The 18,356-nt window shown below is 43.0% G+C and overlaps 1 protein-coding gene across 1 annotated transcript in view; it reads left to right on the top strand.

Moving 5' to 3' along the window:
- Window positions 1-18,356, top strand: part of LOC109884938 (collagen alpha-1(XIV) chain) — a 235,565-nt gene that overhangs the window by 153,857 nt on the left and 63,352 nt on the right. The window contains 2 exon segments of the mRNA XM_031811818.1: window positions 11,572-11,730; window positions 17,145-17,222. Of these exon segments, the coding sequence (XP_031667678.1) occupies window positions 11,572-11,730; window positions 17,145-17,222 (237 nt within the window).

Genomic DNA, 18,356 nt, shown 5'->3' with positions numbered 1-18,356 from the left:
GCCTATAAACCATTAACAGGCTGTATATATCCCAGGCCTATAAACCATTAACAGACTGTATATATCCCAGGCCTATAAACCATTAACAGGCTGTATATATCCCAGGCCTATAAACCATTAACAGGCTGTATATATCCCAGGCCTATAAACCATTAACAGGCTGTATATATCCCAGGCCTAGAAACCATTAACAGACTGTATATATCCCAGGCCTATAAACCATTAACAGGCTGTATATATCCCAGGCCTATAAACCAGGCTGTATATATCCCAGGCCTATAAACCATTAACAGGCTGTATATATCCCAGGCCTATAAACCATTAACAGGCTGTATATATCCCAGGCCTATAAACCATTAACAGGTTGTATATATCCCAGGCCTATAAACCATTAACAGGTTGTATATATCCCAGGCCTATAAACCAGGCGGTATATATCCCAGGCCTATAAACCATTAACAGTCTGTATATATCCCAGGCCTATAAACCATTAACAGGCTGTATATATCCCAGGCCTATAAACCAGGCTGTATATATCCCAGGCCTATAAACCAGGCTGTATATATCCCAGGCCTATAAACCATTAACAGGCTGTATATATCCCAGGCCTATAAACCATTAACAGGCTGTATATATCCCAGGCCTATAAACCATTAACAGGTTGTATATATCCCAGGCCTATAAACCATTAACAGGTTGTATATATCCCAGGCCTATAAACCAGGCGGTATATATCCCAGGCCTATAAACCATTAACAGTCTGTATATATCCCAGGCCTATAAACCATTAACAGGCTGTATATATCCCAGGCCTATAAACCATTAACAGACTGTATATATCCCAGGCCTATAAACCATTAACAGGTTGTATATATCCCAGGCCTATAAACCAGGCTGTATATATCCCAGGCCTATAAACCATTAACAGGCTGTATATATCCCAGGCCTATAAACCATTAACAGGCTGTATATATCCCAGGCCTATAAACCATTAACAGGCTGTATATATCCCAGGCCTATAAACCATTAACAGACTGTATATATCCCAGGCCTATAAACCATTAACAGACTGTATATATCCCAGGCCTATAAACCATTAACAGGCTGTATATATCCCAGGCCTATAAACCATTAACAGGCTGTATATATCCCAGGCCTATAAACCATTAACAGGCTGTATATATCCCAGGCCTATAAACCATTAACAGGCTGTATATATCCAGGCCTAGAAACCATTAACAGGCTGGAAATATCCCAATGCTCAACAGTGTCGAACACCTTTGACAGGTCAATGAAGTACATACAGTTGAAGTTGGAAGTTTACATACACCTCAGCCAAATACATTTAAACTCAGTTTTTCGCAATTCCTGACATTTAATCCTAGTAAAAATTCCACTGTTTTAGGTCAGTTAGGATCACCACTTTATTTTAAGAATGTGAAATGTCAGAATAATAGTAGAGAGAATGATTTACTTCTGCTTTTATTTATTGCATCACATTCCCAGTGGGTTAGAAGTTAACACGCACTCAATTAGTATTTGGAAGCATTGCCTTTAAATGGTTTAATTTGGGTCAAACGTTTCAGGTAGCCTTCAACAACCTTCAACAATTGTTTTTCTGAGGTCTTGGCTGATTTCTTTTGATTTTCCCATGATGTCAAGCAAAGAGGCACTGCGGTTGAAGGTAGGCTTTGAAATAAATCCACAGGTACACCTCCAATTGACTCAAATGATGTCAATTAGCCTATCAGAAGCTTCTAAAGCCATGACATCATTTTCCGGAATTTTCCAAGCTGTTTAAAGGCACAGTCAACTTAGTGTATGTAAACTTCTGACCCACTGGAATTGTGATACAGTGAATTATAAGTGAAATAATCTATCTGTAAACAATTGTTGGAAAAATGACTTGTGTCATGCACAAAGTAGATGTCCTAACCGACTTGCCAAAACTATAGTTTGTTAACAAGACATTTGTGGAGCGGTTGAAAAACGGGTTTTAATGACTCCAACCTAAGTTTATGCAAACTTCCGACCTCAACTGTGTCTGGTTATAGTGTTAATGTGTTCAGAGGCTGTCTGCCTCCCTGCAGTACATATCTGGTGTTGAGAGGCTGTCTGCCTCCCTGCAGTACATATCTGGTTATAGTGTTAATGTGTTCAGAGGCTGTCTGCCTCACCGCAGTACATATCTGGTGTTTAGAGGCTGTCTGCCTCCCTGCAGTACATATCTGGTTATAGTGTTAATGTGTTCAGAGGCTGTCTGCCTCCCCGCAGTACATATCTGGTGTTCAGAGGCTGTCTGCCTCCCTGCAGTACATATCTGGTTATAGTGTTCAGAGGCTGTCTGCCTCCCTGCAGTACATATCTGGTTATAGTGTTAATGTGTTCAGAGGCTGTCTGCCTCCCTGCAGTACATATCTGGTGTTCAGAGGCTGTCTGCCTCCCTGCAGTACATATCTGGTGTTCAGAGGCTGTCTGCCTCCCTGCAGTACATATCTGGTGTTCAGAGGCTGTCTGCCTCCCTGCAGTACATATCTGGTTATAGTGTTAATGTGTTCAGAGACTGTCTGCCTCCCCGCAGTACATATCTGGTTATAGTGTTCAGAGGCTGTCTGCCTCCCTGCAGTACATATCTGGTGTTCAGAGGCTGTCTGCCTCCCTGCAGTACATATCTGGTGTTTAGAGGCTGTCTGCCTCCCTGCAGTACATATCTGGTTATAGTGTTAATGTGTTCAGAGGCTGTCTGCCTCCCCGCAGTACATATCTGGTGTTTAGAGGCTGTCTGCCTCCCTGCAGTACATATCTGGTTATAGTGTTAATGTGTTCAGAGGCTGTCTGCCTCCCTGCAGTACATATCTGGTTATAGTGTTCAGAGGCTGTCTGCCTCCCTGCAGTACATATCTGGTTATAGTGTTAATGTGTTCAGAGGCTGTCTGCCTCCCTGCAGTACATATCTGGTGTTCAGAGGCTGTCTGCCTCCCCGCAGTACATATCTGGTGTTCAGAGGCTGTCTGCCTCCCTGCAGTACATATCTGGTTATAGTGTTAATGTGTTCAGAGGCTGTCTGCCTCCCCGCAGTACATATCTGGTGTTCAGAGGCTGTCTGCCTCCCCGCAGTACATATCTGGTTATAGTGTTAATGTGTTCAGAGGCTGTCTGCCTCCCCGCAGTACATATCTGGTTATAGTGTTAATTTGTTCAGAGGCTGTCTGCCTCCCTGCAGTACATATCTGGTTATAGTGTTCAGAGGCTGTATGCCTCCCCGCAGTACATATCTGGTTATAGTGTTAATGTGGTCAGAGGCTGTCTGCCTCCCTGCAGTACATACAGTATCTGGTTGTAATGCTGTTCACCCAACACACACGGTCTCCCAAGGTGAACAACGCTTTATCCCCCCCTCACACACACACATTTACATACACACACACACACACACACACACACACACACACACACACACACACACACACACACACACACACACACACATGGACATACACTTACAGACGTATGCACACAGAAACACGTGCGAGAACACAGACACACAGGCGCATGCGTAAACACACACACACCACACAGTCTCCCCTCAGACTGGAGGACAGGTGTACTGTGCTGCGACAGACGTGTCCTGCTGGATTGTCCTCACTTCACCTCAGGTGTCTTCATATGGTCCTCCTTACGCCGCCGTCTCACACAGAGCATCCCCTGTCCTTGTGGAGGAAAAGAGGACGTGTGTCTCTGAATGGTGCTACTTCCTGTCAGCTTGGATACAGTAACAGACTGAACTGTGATATCTACCTGAGGGTGATGTTATGTAACAGACTGAACTGTGATATCTACCTGAGGGTGATGTTATATCCAGACTACAGTAATGTGAACTGTGATATCTACCTGAGGGTGATGTTATATCCAGACTACAGTAATGTAACAGACTGAACTGTGATATCTATCCTCCCATGCAGGGCTCAGCGGTATGCAGGGCTCAGCTGTATGCAGGGCTCAGCGGTATGCAGGGCTCAGCGGTATGCGGGGCTCAGCGGTATGCAGGGCTCAGCGGTAAACAGTATTCGTATAGGGGATGACGTGATGTCCTGAGTGTCTGTGACATTATGATTCTATTTCAGTATTATGTGGGTTACTAGCTTCTCGTTTCTAGTTTATTAGCATAAGAATGCTTTGTTCAGTCTCCCAGTGTTTCTGAGGCAGAGGCATTGGTCTATGTAATGTTTGATTTGGTAACTGGTATTAGGGACCACATTTCTCAGTCTGCTGCTGTGGCTGGTAAGTCAAGGCAGCCAGGGTCTTAGTGTTTATCTGCCTGCCTTCCCTCCATCTGAAACTCATTTACACAATCTAAATCCACTGGAACAGAGAATTGCCACTCTGAATATTGCTGACCCCAGAAATACTGTCCTGGGTAGTTATTACAGTTTTTAAACAAAGCCCTCTCTCTGTTTCTCTCTCACTCTTTTTCTCTCTCTCTCGCTTCTCTCTCTCTCTCTCTCTCTCTCTCTCTCTCTCTCTCTCTCTCTGTCTCTGTCTCTCTTTCTCTGTCTCGATTCAATTCAATTCAAAGAGCTTTATTTTCATGGGAACATTGTCAAAGCAAGTGAAATAGATAATAAACAAAAGTGAAATGAACAATAAAAAATGTGACAGTAAACATTAGACATTACACACAAAAGTGACTCTCTCTGTGTGTGTGTGTCTGTCTCTGTCTCTCTGTGTCTATCTCGCTCTCTCTGTCTCTGTCTCTGTCTCTCTCTCTCTCTCTCTCTCTCTGTGTGTGTCTCTCTCTCTCTGTCTCTGTCTCTGTCTCTCTATGTCTCTGTCTCTCTCTGTCTCTCTGTCTCTCTCTGTCTCTGTATGTCTCTGTCTCTCTCTCTCTCTGTCTCTCTCTCTCTCTCTCTGTGTGTGTCTCTCTCTCTCTGTCTCTGTCTCTCTATGTCTCTGTCTCTCTCTGTCTCTCTGTCTCTCTCTGTCTCTGTATGTCTCTGTGTGTCTCTCTCTCTCTCTGTCTTTCTCTCTGTCTCTCTCTCTGTCTCTGTCTCTGTCTCTCGATGTCTCTGTCTCTCTGTCTCTGTCTCTCTCTGTCTCTCTCTCTCTCTCTCTCTCTCTGTGTGTCTCTCTCTCTCTGTCTCTGTCTCTCTATGTCTCTGTCTCTCTCTGTCTCTCTGTCTCTCTCTGTCTCTGTATGTCTCTGTCTCTCTCTCTCTCTGTCTCTCTCTCTCTCTCTCTCTCTGTCTTTCTCTCTGTCTCTCTCTCTCTCTCTGTCTCTGTCTCTGTCTCTCGATGTCTCTGTCTCTCTATGTCTCTGTCTCTCTATGTCTCTGTCTCTCTCTGTCTCTCTCTGTCTCTGTCTCTCTCTGTCTCTGTCTCTCTGTCTCTCTCTCTCTCTCTCTCTGTCTGTCTCTCTGTCTCTCTCTGTCTCTGTATGTCCCTGTCTCTCTCTGTCTCTCTCTCTCTCTGTGTCTTTCTCTCTGTCTCTCTCTGTCTCTGTCTCTCTCTGTCTCTGTCTCTCTGTCTCTCTCTCTGTCTGTCTCTCTGTCTCTCTCTGTCTCTGTATGTCCCTGTCTCTCTCTGTCTCCCTCTCTCTGATAACACGTGTCTGAGGAAATAAGGTTATTAGGGATTTCTGCAGATTGTATAACTCAGCCCTTACTTAAAGGGGTAATCAGTAATTCAGTTCTCAGCCCACTTTAATGGCAACCCCTCTCAAATACGGAGATGTAAGAGATGGATGCAAGGACTTTTCAAATGACCTTTGAACAGCAGTAACTATTGCAGATTGCACCTTTAAGTATTGTAGTGTGGGGGTGGGGGGTCCAATTGGTATCATGGTAACGGCTAAAGTATTCCATATCCTCTTTAAATGGCTAATGGGGGGGGGAGGGGAATGTGCTGATTCAGAACTCTCTCCTTCATGCATTTCTCTTCTAGAACATTTGGTTTCAAGGTGGCAATGTTTAGAATACTTTGAGATGGAGTCTGCTGATACAACAGCTTTTAATACCAGCGTACATTACAGTAAAGCATGGCTAGTTTACATCTCACATAGTTGAGGTATTATCCAATAAAACTAGCTGAGGCAGAATCATTTAAGCGATGGAAGTTGAAATAAAACTACGCCACCGTTGATGAATGGATGGGATTCTCATATTGGACTCTGTATTTAGTCTCTAAGACAAGAAGTCTACTGAAGCGTATTGTTTTCTACCACTCTGAAGTGATACCGTACTGAAGAAGTCTAATGAATCATATTGTTTTCTACCACTCTGAAGTGATACCGTCCTGAAGAAGTCTAATGAATCATGTTGTTTTCTACCACTCTGAAGTGACACCGTACTGAAGAAGTCTACTGAAGCGTATTGTTTTCTACCACTCTGAAGTGATACCATACTGAAGAAGTCTAATGAATCATATTGTTTTCTACCACTCTGAAGTGATACCGTCCTGAAGAAGTCTAATGAACCATATTGTTTTCTACCACTCTGAAGTGATACCGTACTGAAGAAGTCTAATGAATCATATTGTTTTCTACCACTCTGAAGTGATACCGTACTGAAGAAGTCTAATGAAGGATATAGTTTTCTACCACTCTGAAGTGATACCGTACTGAAGAAGTCTAATGAATCATATTGTTTTCTACCACTCTGAAGTGATACCGTACTGAAGAAGTCTAATGAAGGATATTGTTTTCTACCACTCTGAAGTGATACCGTACTGAAGAAGTCTAATGAATCATATTGTTTTCTACCACTCTGAAGTGATACCGTACTGAAGAAGTCTAATGAAGGATATTGTTTTCTACCACTCTGAAGTGATACCGTACTGAAGAAGTCTAATGAATCATATTGTTTTCTACCACTCTGAAGTGATACCGTACTGACGAAGTCTAATGAATCATATTGTTTTCTACCACTCTGAAGTGATACCGTACTGACGAAGTCTAATGAATCATATTGTTTTCTACCACTCTGAAGTGATACCGTACTGAAGAAGTCTAATGAATCATATTGTTTTCTACCACTCTGAAGTGATACCGCACTGAAGAAGTCTAATGAATCATATTGTTTTCTACCACTCTGAAGTGATACCGTACTGAAGAAGTCTAATGAATCATATTGTTTTCTACCACTCTGAAGTGATACCGTACTGAAGAAGTCTAATGAATCATATTGTTTTCTACCACTCTGAAGTGATACCGTACTGTACTCCATCGGTTTCCTGTTTTATCTCCTCTGTGAGTCATTGTCAGTCCCATAAAGTGGAGAAGGCTGTTTTGTAAGAGGATGTGAAATGCACTCTGCCGTAATAGAAAACCCCATCAGTCCACACACGGTTAGAAACCCAGAGATGAAAAACAGGGATATCTCAAATGGAAAAAGCAAGCAAACAAATGAAGCGCTGCATATTGCAGCAGCGAGGAGCGAGGAGGAACAGAGGGGATGTCAGTGACACTTGCCGTTCGCATTAAAAACACAGCTAGCGCGCTGGATGAAATAGGCTAATACATCAGGTTGGCACTCAAATTATAACACAATTGATCAGAGGACCCATCTGACCCGCGGGACTGAGTGTGTGTGTGTGTGTCTCTCCTCTCCTCTCCTCTTTTCCTATCTCTCCTCTCTACTTCTTATTCTCCTCTCTTCACCGTCCCCTCCGTCCCTGTCCTGAATATCATCATCAAGGCCATGGGGTTCATCCCTTAAACTACCCTCCCTATTCATAGTCACTCTCAGACAGACAGACAGACAGACACATCCACAGCAGAGATACTGTCCCCATGACGCTGGTCAGACTGTGAATAAACACTGTTTGATTAATGGGCTTTGTCCCAAGTGAGCACTGTGTTCCCTTATGTAGAGCCTCATTGGCTCTGGTCAAAAGCAGTGCACTATATAGGGAACTGTTTCAGATGCATCCCAGGCCTTGTGGATACAGTGGTCGTTGGAAGACTGTTGAACTTTTTGTTGTTCGGACAAAACATTTTTTTTTTGTTCAGGCAATTGGTGGTTTGAAAAATTGTTCTTTGTCTTGTAATTGTCTTTAGCTGAGAAGGAGGTTGATATGCTGTCTGTGTGTTGGGTTAAGTGTGTCTCTAAACCCACAACAGTAGTCCTGGGGTAGTGTCCCAAATGGCACCCTATTCCCTATACAGTGTAATGGGCTCTGGTCAGAAGTAGTGCACTATATTGGGCCTAGGATGCCATTTGGAACTGAACCCTGGATCCAACCATATAACACAGGCAGGCAGGCAGCTAGGCGTTGACACTCTCTGACATGTATAAACACAACCAGACCTAGTGAACTGGAGAAAATAGTTTCACTCCGAGAACCCATTAAAACGAGCGTATAGAGTATTACACACGTCACAGACCGGCCAAATGGATTCTGTTTCTGACGCACAAATATCAACTCTGTCTAACTTCAGATTAGCCTCACCTTGTTACTGTGGGAGCTGAGATGTACTGTTTCCATGGAAATGTTATGCTTACATCTAAAATTGCACCCTATTCCCTGTGTAGTGCGCTACTTTTGACTAGGACCCATTGGGTAGTGGTCAAAAGTAGGGCATTATTTAGGGAATAGGGTACCATTTGGGGCATGGTCATTATGATTGCAATTCTCACACCTGACAGACTTACGGTTGTAACTCCGCTTTGTACCCCTGGACAGCAGAGGAGCCTGTCTGGGAAACCTGTGATTTATTGTGAATTGCTACAGTACATTGTGACAAGGAGAAAGTTGATAGTTGCACATGGCAGGTAAATCTTCAAGTCATTGTACGAGATACACTACCGGTCCAAAGTTTTACAACACCTACTCATTCAAGGGTTTTTGTCACGTTCGTCGTATGGAGGAGACCAAGGTGCAGCGTGAATTGAATACCTATTATATTTTAATGAAGGCAGACACTAAACAAACGTGCCGCTATACTACAAACAGTGCAGACACAGGCAACTAGACATAGACAATAACCTATGAAATACCCCCCAAAAAAGATGGCTGCCTAAATATGGTTCCCAATCAGAGACAACGATAAACACCTGCCTCTAATTGAGAACCAATCTAGGCAACCATAGACATATATAAACACCTAGATGATAAACAACCCCATACACCTACAAGACCCCTAGACAGTACAAAAACACATATATCACCCATGTCACACCCTGACCTAACCAAAATAATAACACATACATCACCCATGTCACACCCTGACCTAACCAAAATAAAAACACATACATCACCCTCGTCACACCCTGACCTAACCAAAATAATAACACATACATCCCCCTCGTCACACCCTGACCTAACCAAAATAATAACACATACATCACCCTCGTCACACCCTGACCTAACCAAAATAATAACACATACACCCCCCTCGTCACACCCTGACCTAACCAAAATAATAACACATACATCCCCCTCGTCACACCCTGACCTAACCAAAATAATAACACATACATCACCCTCGTCACACCCTGACCTAACCAAAATAATAACACATACATCACCCTCGTCACACCCTGACCTAACCAAAATAATAACACATACACCACCCTCGTCACACCCTGACCTAACCAAAATAATAACACATACACCACCCTCGTCACACCCTGACCTAACCAAAATAATAACACATACACCCCCCTCGTCACACCCTGACCTAACCAAAATAATAACACATACATCCCCCTCGTCACACCCTGACCTAACCAAAATAATAACACATACATCCCCCTCGTCACACCCTGACCTAACCAAAATAATAACACATACATCCCCCTCGTCACACCCTGACCTAACCAAAATAATAACACATACACCACCCTCGTCACACCCTGACCTAACCAAAATAATAACACATACACCACCCTCGTCACACCCTGACCTAACCAAAATAATAACACATACACCCCCCTCGTCACACCCTGACCTAACCAAAATAATAACACATACATCCCCCTCGTCACACCCTGACCTAACCAAAATAATAACACATACATCCCCCTCGTCACACCCTGACCTAACCAAAATAATAACACATACACCACCCTCGTCACACCCTGACCTAACCAAAATAATAACACATACATCCCCCTCGTCACACCCTGACCTAACCAAAATAATAACACATACACCACCCTCGTCACACCCTGACCTAACCAAATAAAGAAAACCAAGAATACTCAGGTCAGGGCGTGACAGTTTTTCTTTATTTTTACTATTTTCTACATTGTTGAATAATAGTGAAGACATCACAACTATGAAATAACACATATGGAATCATGTAGTAACCAAAAAAGTGTTAAACAAATCAAAATATATTTTATATTTGAGATTCTTCAAATAGCCACCTTGATGACAGCTTTGCACACTCTTGGTATTCTCTCAACCCGCTTGTTTAACACTATTTTGGGGGTTACACTTTTTTTTGGGTTCCTACATGATTCAATATGTGTTATTTCATAGTTTTGATGTCTCCACCCTTGAATGAGTAGGTGTTCTAAAACATTTGACTCGTGGTGTATGTCTTGAGAAACAATTTCTTGAACAATGGTTTAAGGTGACTCAACCCAGAGATTTCACTCAAAATGGACATTACACCTTTACTGTTTATTACGGGCCAATAGTTCTCATTGGTTGGCCCCGCTCACAGCCAATTGATAGGGTTGTGACTAGATGGAGTAAAGCTACGGACGGATTTACCATTGAACTACCGCCAGAGTTTGGACCTGGACTTTGAAGCCAGAGAATGAGTCAGAGTTGGATTTCACTGTTACTTTTACAACAGATAACTGTACACTTTGAGTTAATACAACGGACTACTGTTTATTTTAATGAAAGTGCTGAGGACTTGATACGCCTGCTATATTGTCCAATGACTGACTGTTAGGAGACAGCATTTACTCTCTGGATGATAGTTATACCACAAAGCACCACATCCAAGGATCCGTTATAGGACCCTTATACAGTATGCTTGCTTGATTTATGAAGCATGTATGTAGGTTTTATATGAAAGATACTTCATTTAAAGTGTGTCTGATAATACTGTGGTTTGTGTCAGTCTGTTTAAAACAGGTGTTCCATCTCCTCTCCCCACAGACTGATAATACTGTGGTTTGTGTCAGTCTGTTTAAAACACAGTGTTCCATCTCCTCTCCCCACAGACTGATAATACTGTGGTTTGTGTCAGTCTGTTTAAAACATGGTGTTTCCATCTCCTCTCCCCACAGACTGATAATACTGTGGTTTGTGTCAGTCTGTTTAAAACACAGTGTTCCATCTCCTCTCCCCACAGACTGATAATACTGTGGTTTGTGTCAGTATGTTTAAAACACAGTGTTCCATCTCCTCTCCTCACAGACTGATAATACTGTGGTTTGTGTCAGTCTGTTTAAAACATGGTGTTCCATCTCCTCTCCCCACAGACTGATAATACTGTGGTTTGTGTCAGTATGTTTAAAACACAGTGTTCCATCTCCTCTCCCTACAGACTGATAATACTGTGGTTTGTGTCAGTCAGTTTAAAACACAGTGTTCCATCTCCTCTCCCCACAGCTCCACATGGCGATCAGTAAGACCACAGCCAGGGTGGTGGTTGACTGTAAGGTAGTGGGAGGAAAACCCATCAACGCAGCTGGCAACATCAGTATAGACGGGGTGGAGGTACTGGGACGCATGGTACGATCCAGAGGGAAGAGAGACAACTCAGCTCCGGTAAGAATGATGGAGGAATCTACCACACCTGGTTCTGCTTACACAGTATCACCATAAGGTGTTAATGTTTGTGTTTTTACAAAAGTGAAACAAGCATAGTTTGTAGAAGTTTATTTTCATTTAAACTACTCCTAATCCTCAACCTAACTAGACATCGTCAACACACCTGCAAAGACAAGCAACCTCTAGATGTACAAGACATTTGACTTTCAAAGCATGACATGGGGTATTTCTCAATATGCATACTACCGTGTTTCACACTCTCCTGCTGCATTCTCAGAGGATCTTCGTTCCTTCATATCTATCAGCTAGCTACGTATATGTGAAGCGTAATAATATAGCTAACCAGATAGTTTAACAGGAAAAAATGACTTCAAATAATGTTATGCAAGGTAGATGTCAATTCTTCGTGGCTAGCTAACAGTAGCAGCTAACAGTAGCAGCTAACAGTAGCAGCTAACAGCAGTAGCTAACAGCAGTAGCTAACAGTAGTAGCTAACAGTAGCAGCTAACAGTAGCAGCTAACAGTAGTAGCTAACAGTAGTAGCTAACAGTAGCAGCTAACAGTAGCAGCTAACAGTAGTAGCTAACAGTAGCAGCTAACAGTAGTAGCTAACAGTAGTAGCTAACAGTAGCAGCTAACAGTAGTAGCTAACAGTAGTAGCTAACAGTAGTAGCTAACAGTAGTAGCTAACAGTAGTAGCTAACAGTAGCAGCTAACAGTAGCAGCTAACAGTAGTAGCTAACAGTAGCAGCTAACAGTAGCAGCTAACAGTAGTAGCTAACAGTAGCAGCTAACAGTAGCAGCTAACAGTAGCAGCTAACAGTAGCAGCTAACAGTAGTAGCTAACAGTAGTAGCTAACAGTAGTAGCTAGCCAAGCCAGTTAGCCCTATTGACTTGCCACACTACAGTGGGTATTGTAGGCAGGTATACATGCCAAAATGAACCCAGCATGTAGGTATTATTAACTATCAAGATAACATATTGTAGTCAGGCAACATGTGAGATGTGTATGGGCAACATTTCATTCCGAAGTTGAAGTTTATTTTCTCCCACTCAAATAATGGCCGCCATTGATTTCAATAAATATTGCGTAATTTCTTTACGTCAGATTTCTGTGCCTACTTTCCATTGAAGCTTGCATCGATGCTTTAAAATATGTCCAAACGGAGTACTGCATTCCAGAAGCTTCATTTCACATACTTTGATTCAAACCCATACTCTGACTCTCCCATGCTCCAGTTTGCTCGGAGCATGGCGTGCGTGCTCGGAGAGCGGTAGTATTCATTTTGAGAAACACAGAGTGTCAGGCTCTGCATCATTCTCTGAGCTGGCTGTCCTATAGACCTACAGCTTTCAGTCACATACCATACAGCCTCTATAATACCCCAACAACACCATGCAGTCTCTATAACAACACCCTACAGCTTCTATAATACCACAACACCATACAGCCTCTATAATACCCCAACAACACCCTACAGCCTCTATAACAACACCCTACAGCTTCTATAATACCACAACAACACCCTACAGCCTCTATAATACCCCAACAACACCCTACAGCCTCTATAATACCCCAACAACACCCTACAGCCTCTATAACAACACGCTACAGCCTCTATAATACCACCACACCCTACAGGCTCTATAATACCACAACAACACCCCACAGCCTCTATAATACCACAACAACACCCTACAGCCTCTATAATACCCCAACAACACCATACAGCCTCTATAATACCACAACAACACCCTACAGCCTCTATAATACCCCAACAACACCCTACAGCCTCTATAATACCCCAACAACACCCTACAGCCTCTATAACAACACCCTACAGCCTCTATAATACCACCACACCCTACAGGCTCTATAATACCACAACAACACCCCACAGCCTCTATAATACCACAACAACACCCTACAGCCTCTATAATACCCCAACAACACCACACAGCCTCTATAATACCACAACAACACTCTACAGACTCTATAATACCACAACAACACCCTACAGCCTCTATAATACCAGAACAACACCCTACTGCCTCTATAATACCACAACAACACCCTACAGTCTATATAATACCCCAACAACACCCTGCATCCTCTATAACAACACCCTACAGCCTCTATAATACCACCACACCCTACAGTCTATATAATACCACAACAACACTCTACAGCCTCTATAATACCACAACAACACACTACAGCCTCTATAATACCACCACATCCTACAGCCTCTATAATACCACAACAACACCCTACAGCCTCTATAATACCAGAACAACACCCTACTGCCTCTATAACAACACCCTACAGCTTCTATAATACCACAACAACACCCTACAGCCTCTATAATACCAGAACAACACCCTACTGCCTCTATAATACCACAACAACACCCTACAGCCTCTATAATACCACAACAACACCCTACAGCCTCTATAATACCACCACAACACCCTACAGCCTCTATAATACCACAACAACACCCTACTGCCTCTATAATACCACAACAACACCCTACAGCCTCTATAACAACACCCTTTCAGCCTCTATAATACCACAACACCCTACAGCTTCTATAGTCCCACAACAACACCCTGCAGTCTCTATAACACCCCCACAACACCCTACAGCCTCTATATCAACACCCTACAGCCTCTATAACATCACCATACAGCCTCTATACCACCACCACACCACCATACAGCCTCTATAACAACACCCTACAGCTTCTATAACAACACCCTACAGCCTGTATAACAACACCCTACACCCTCTATAACAACACCCTACAGCCTCTATAACACAACAACACCATACAGCCTCTATAACAACACCCTACAGCCTCTATAACAACACCATACAGCCTGTATAACAACACCCTACAGCTTCTATAACAACACCCTACCGCCTCTATAACAACACCATACAGCCTCTATAACAACACCATACAGCCTCTATAACAACAAACCTACAGCCTCTATAACACCACAACACCATACAACCTCTATAACACCACAACAACACCATACAGCCTCTATAACACCACCACAACACCCTACAGACTCTATAACAACACCCTACAGCCTCTAACACCACAACACCATACAGCCTCTATAACAACACCCTACAGTCTCTATAACACCACAACACCATACAGCCTCTATAACACCACAACAACACCATACAACCTCTATAACAACACCCTACAGCCTCTATAACAACACCCTACAGGCTCTATAACAACACCCTACACCCTCTATAACAACACCCTACACCCTCTATAACACCACAACAACACCATACAGCCTCTATAACAACACCCTACAGCCTCTATAACAACACCATACATCCTCTATAACACCATACAGCCTCTATAACAACACCATACATCCTCTATAACAACACCCTTCAGCCTCTATAACAACACCCTTCAGCCTCTATAACAACACCATACATCCTCTATAACACCATACAGGCTCTATAACACCATACAGACTCTATAACAACACCCTACAGCCTCTATAACAACACCATACAGCCTCTATAACAACACCATACATCCTCTATAACAACACCATTACAACCCTCTATAATCCCACAACAACACAGTCCCGGTCCTCCTCACTGGGATCAATGTGACCCAAGATGTCAGGACAGGAAATCAGATGAGGAGCATTCTTTGTTCGATGCATAATAGTTGTGTGATGATTTCCGTGCAGCTCTGAGGGTAGATGAATGGACTGCTTTGCAACTATGTGAGAATGTATTATTTCATTCTTTCTGGAGACAGTCTGATGAAAAGAAAGTGCTTGAAACAGCATTTTAAGGGAATTGGTGGAAAGAAAGAAAAGTCCCCCGAGATGTTTGACAATTAATTATTGAGTTTATTGTCCTTTTAAAGTGGTGAGGCTTTCATATTTCCTCAGCAGTTTCATCTCATCGATGTGTAATTCCATAAGTAATACATTTAATTTATTTTAGCCTAGTGTTTAAAGGGGATTCACTCTCTCAGTGAAAGTGCATTCCCACTGGGCACAGACGTCAATTCAACGTCTATTCCACGTTGGTTCAATGTAATTTCATTGAAATGACATGGAAACAGCGTTGATTCAACCCGTGTGTGCCCAGTGGGTTGTGTGTATGTACATTTAAGTCATTCAGTTCACCATCATTGAGCAGACAGACAGTCACCATTACACAGCCTGTTGAGTAGACAGTCACCATCAAACAACCTGTTGAGTAGACAGACAGTCACCATTACACAGCCTGTTGAGTTGACAGACGGTCACCATTAAACAGCCTGTTGAGTAGACAGTCACCATTACACAGCCTGTTGAGTAGACAGTCACCATTACACAGCCTGTTGAGTAGACAGACAGTCACCATTACACAGCCTGTTGAGTTGACAGACGGTCACCATTAAACAGCCTGTTGAGTAGACAGTCACCATTACACAGCCTGTTGAGTAGACAGTCACCATTACACAGCCTGTTGAGTAGACAGACAGTCACCATTACACAGCCTGTTGAGTAGACAGTCACCATTAAACAGCCTGTTGAGTAGACAGTCACCATTACACAGCCTGTTGAGTAGACAGTCACCATTACACAGCCTGTTGAGCAGACAGTCACTATTACACAGCCTGTTGAGTAGACAGTCACCATTACACAGCCTGTTGAGTAGACAGTCACCATTACACAGCCTGTTGAGTAGACAGTCACCATTACACAGCCTGTTGAGTAGACAGTCACCATTACACAGCCTGTTGAGTAGACAGTCACCATTACACAGCCTGTTGAGTAGACAGTCACCATTAAACAGCCTGTTGAGTAGACAGACACCATTACACAGCCTGTTGAGTAGACAGTCACCATTACACAGCCTGTTGAGCAGACAGTCACCGTTACACAGCCTGTTGAGTAGACAGTCACTATTACACCGCCTGTTGAGCAGACAGTCACTATTACACCGCCTGTTGAGCAGACAGAGAGTCATCATCATACCTCACAGACCACGGTGTAGAACACAGTGTAGACCACAGTGTAGAACACAGTGTAGACCACAGTGTAGACCACAGTATAGAACATTTTGTAGACCACGGTGTAGACCACGGTGTAGAACACAGTGTAGAACACAGTGTAGACCACAGTGTAGACCATGGTGTAGAACATTGTGTAGACCACAGTGTAGACCACGGTGTAGAACACTGTAGAACACTGTGTACAACACTGTGTAGAACATTTTGTAGACCACGGTGTAGAACACTGTGTAGAACACTGTGTAGAACATTTTGTAGACCACGGTGTAGAACTCTGTATACCATAAGTGTGTTGCAATGTCATGCCAATATGAACTCTTTCTCTGTGTATTTGTTCTCTGTGTGTGTATAGTTCCAGATCCAGATGTTTGACATTATCTGCAGCACGTCCTGGGCCAGTCGAGACAAGTGCTGTGAGCTCCCTGGACTGGTAAGAACAACTGCCTTTAAACCAACCATTCAAACAATCAACAGACCAACAATCAACAGACCAACAGTCAACAACCAACAACCAACAGATCAATAACCAACAGACCAACAGACCAACAGACCAACAGACCAACAACCAACAGACCAATAACCAACAGACCAACAGTCAACAGACCAACAACCAACAGACCAACAACCAACAGACCAATCAACCATTTAAACAACCAACTATTTAAACGTCCAACCATTTAAATGACCAACCATTTAAACGACCAACAGACCAACAACCAACAGACCAACAACCAACAGACCAACAGTCAACAGACCAACAACCAACAGACCAACAACCAACAGACCAATCAACCATTTAAACAACCAACTATTTAAACGACCAACCATTTAAATGACCAACCATTTAAACGACCAACAGACCAACCAACCATTTAAACAACCAGCCAGCTAATCAACCAGACAACCGTTAAGCCATTCAAACACCAAACAACTAGTCTCGCGAGCCATGCTTGAAGTCTGACGCTGTATGAAAGTCTGTTGAGAAAGAAACCATCCATCCAACCCTCCAAACTCTAATCAACTCCAAGAAGATGAATAACTGAGAGAAACTACCGTCCATCCAACCCAACCATCCAACCCAACCATCCAACCCACCAACTATATTCCATTCCAAGAAGATGAATAACTCTGTCTCTCTGTCCGTCTCTTTCTCTCTCTCTCTCTCTGTCTATCTCTCTCTCTCTCTCTCTCTCTGTCTATCTCTCTCTCTGTCTATGTCTCTCTCTGTCTATCTCTCTCTCAATTCAATTCAATTCAATTCAAGGGCTTTATTGGCATGGGAAACATGTGTTAACATTGCCAAAGCAAGTGAGGTAGACAACATACAAAGTGAATATATAAAGTGAAAAACTCTCTCTGTCTATCTCTCTCTCTGTCTATCTCTCTCTCTCTGTCTATCTCTCTGTCTCTCTCTCTCTCTCTGTCTGTCTCTCTGTCCGTCTCTCTCTCTCTCTCTCTGTCTATCTCTCTCTCTGTCTCTATATCTCTCTCTCTGTCTCTATATCTCTCTCTCACTGTCTATCTCTCTCTCTGTCTATCTCTCTCTCTCTCTCTCTCTCTCTCT

The sequence above is a fragment of the Oncorhynchus kisutch genome, unplaced genomic scaffold (genome assembly GCF_002021735.2).
Source record: "Oncorhynchus kisutch isolate 150728-3 unplaced genomic scaffold, Okis_V2 Okis02a-Okis13b_hom, whole genome shotgun sequence".
Taxonomy (NCBI): domain Eukaryota; kingdom Metazoa; phylum Chordata; class Actinopteri; order Salmoniformes; family Salmonidae; genus Oncorhynchus; species Oncorhynchus kisutch.
This window is presented reverse-complemented; position numbering and strand designations above follow the sequence as displayed.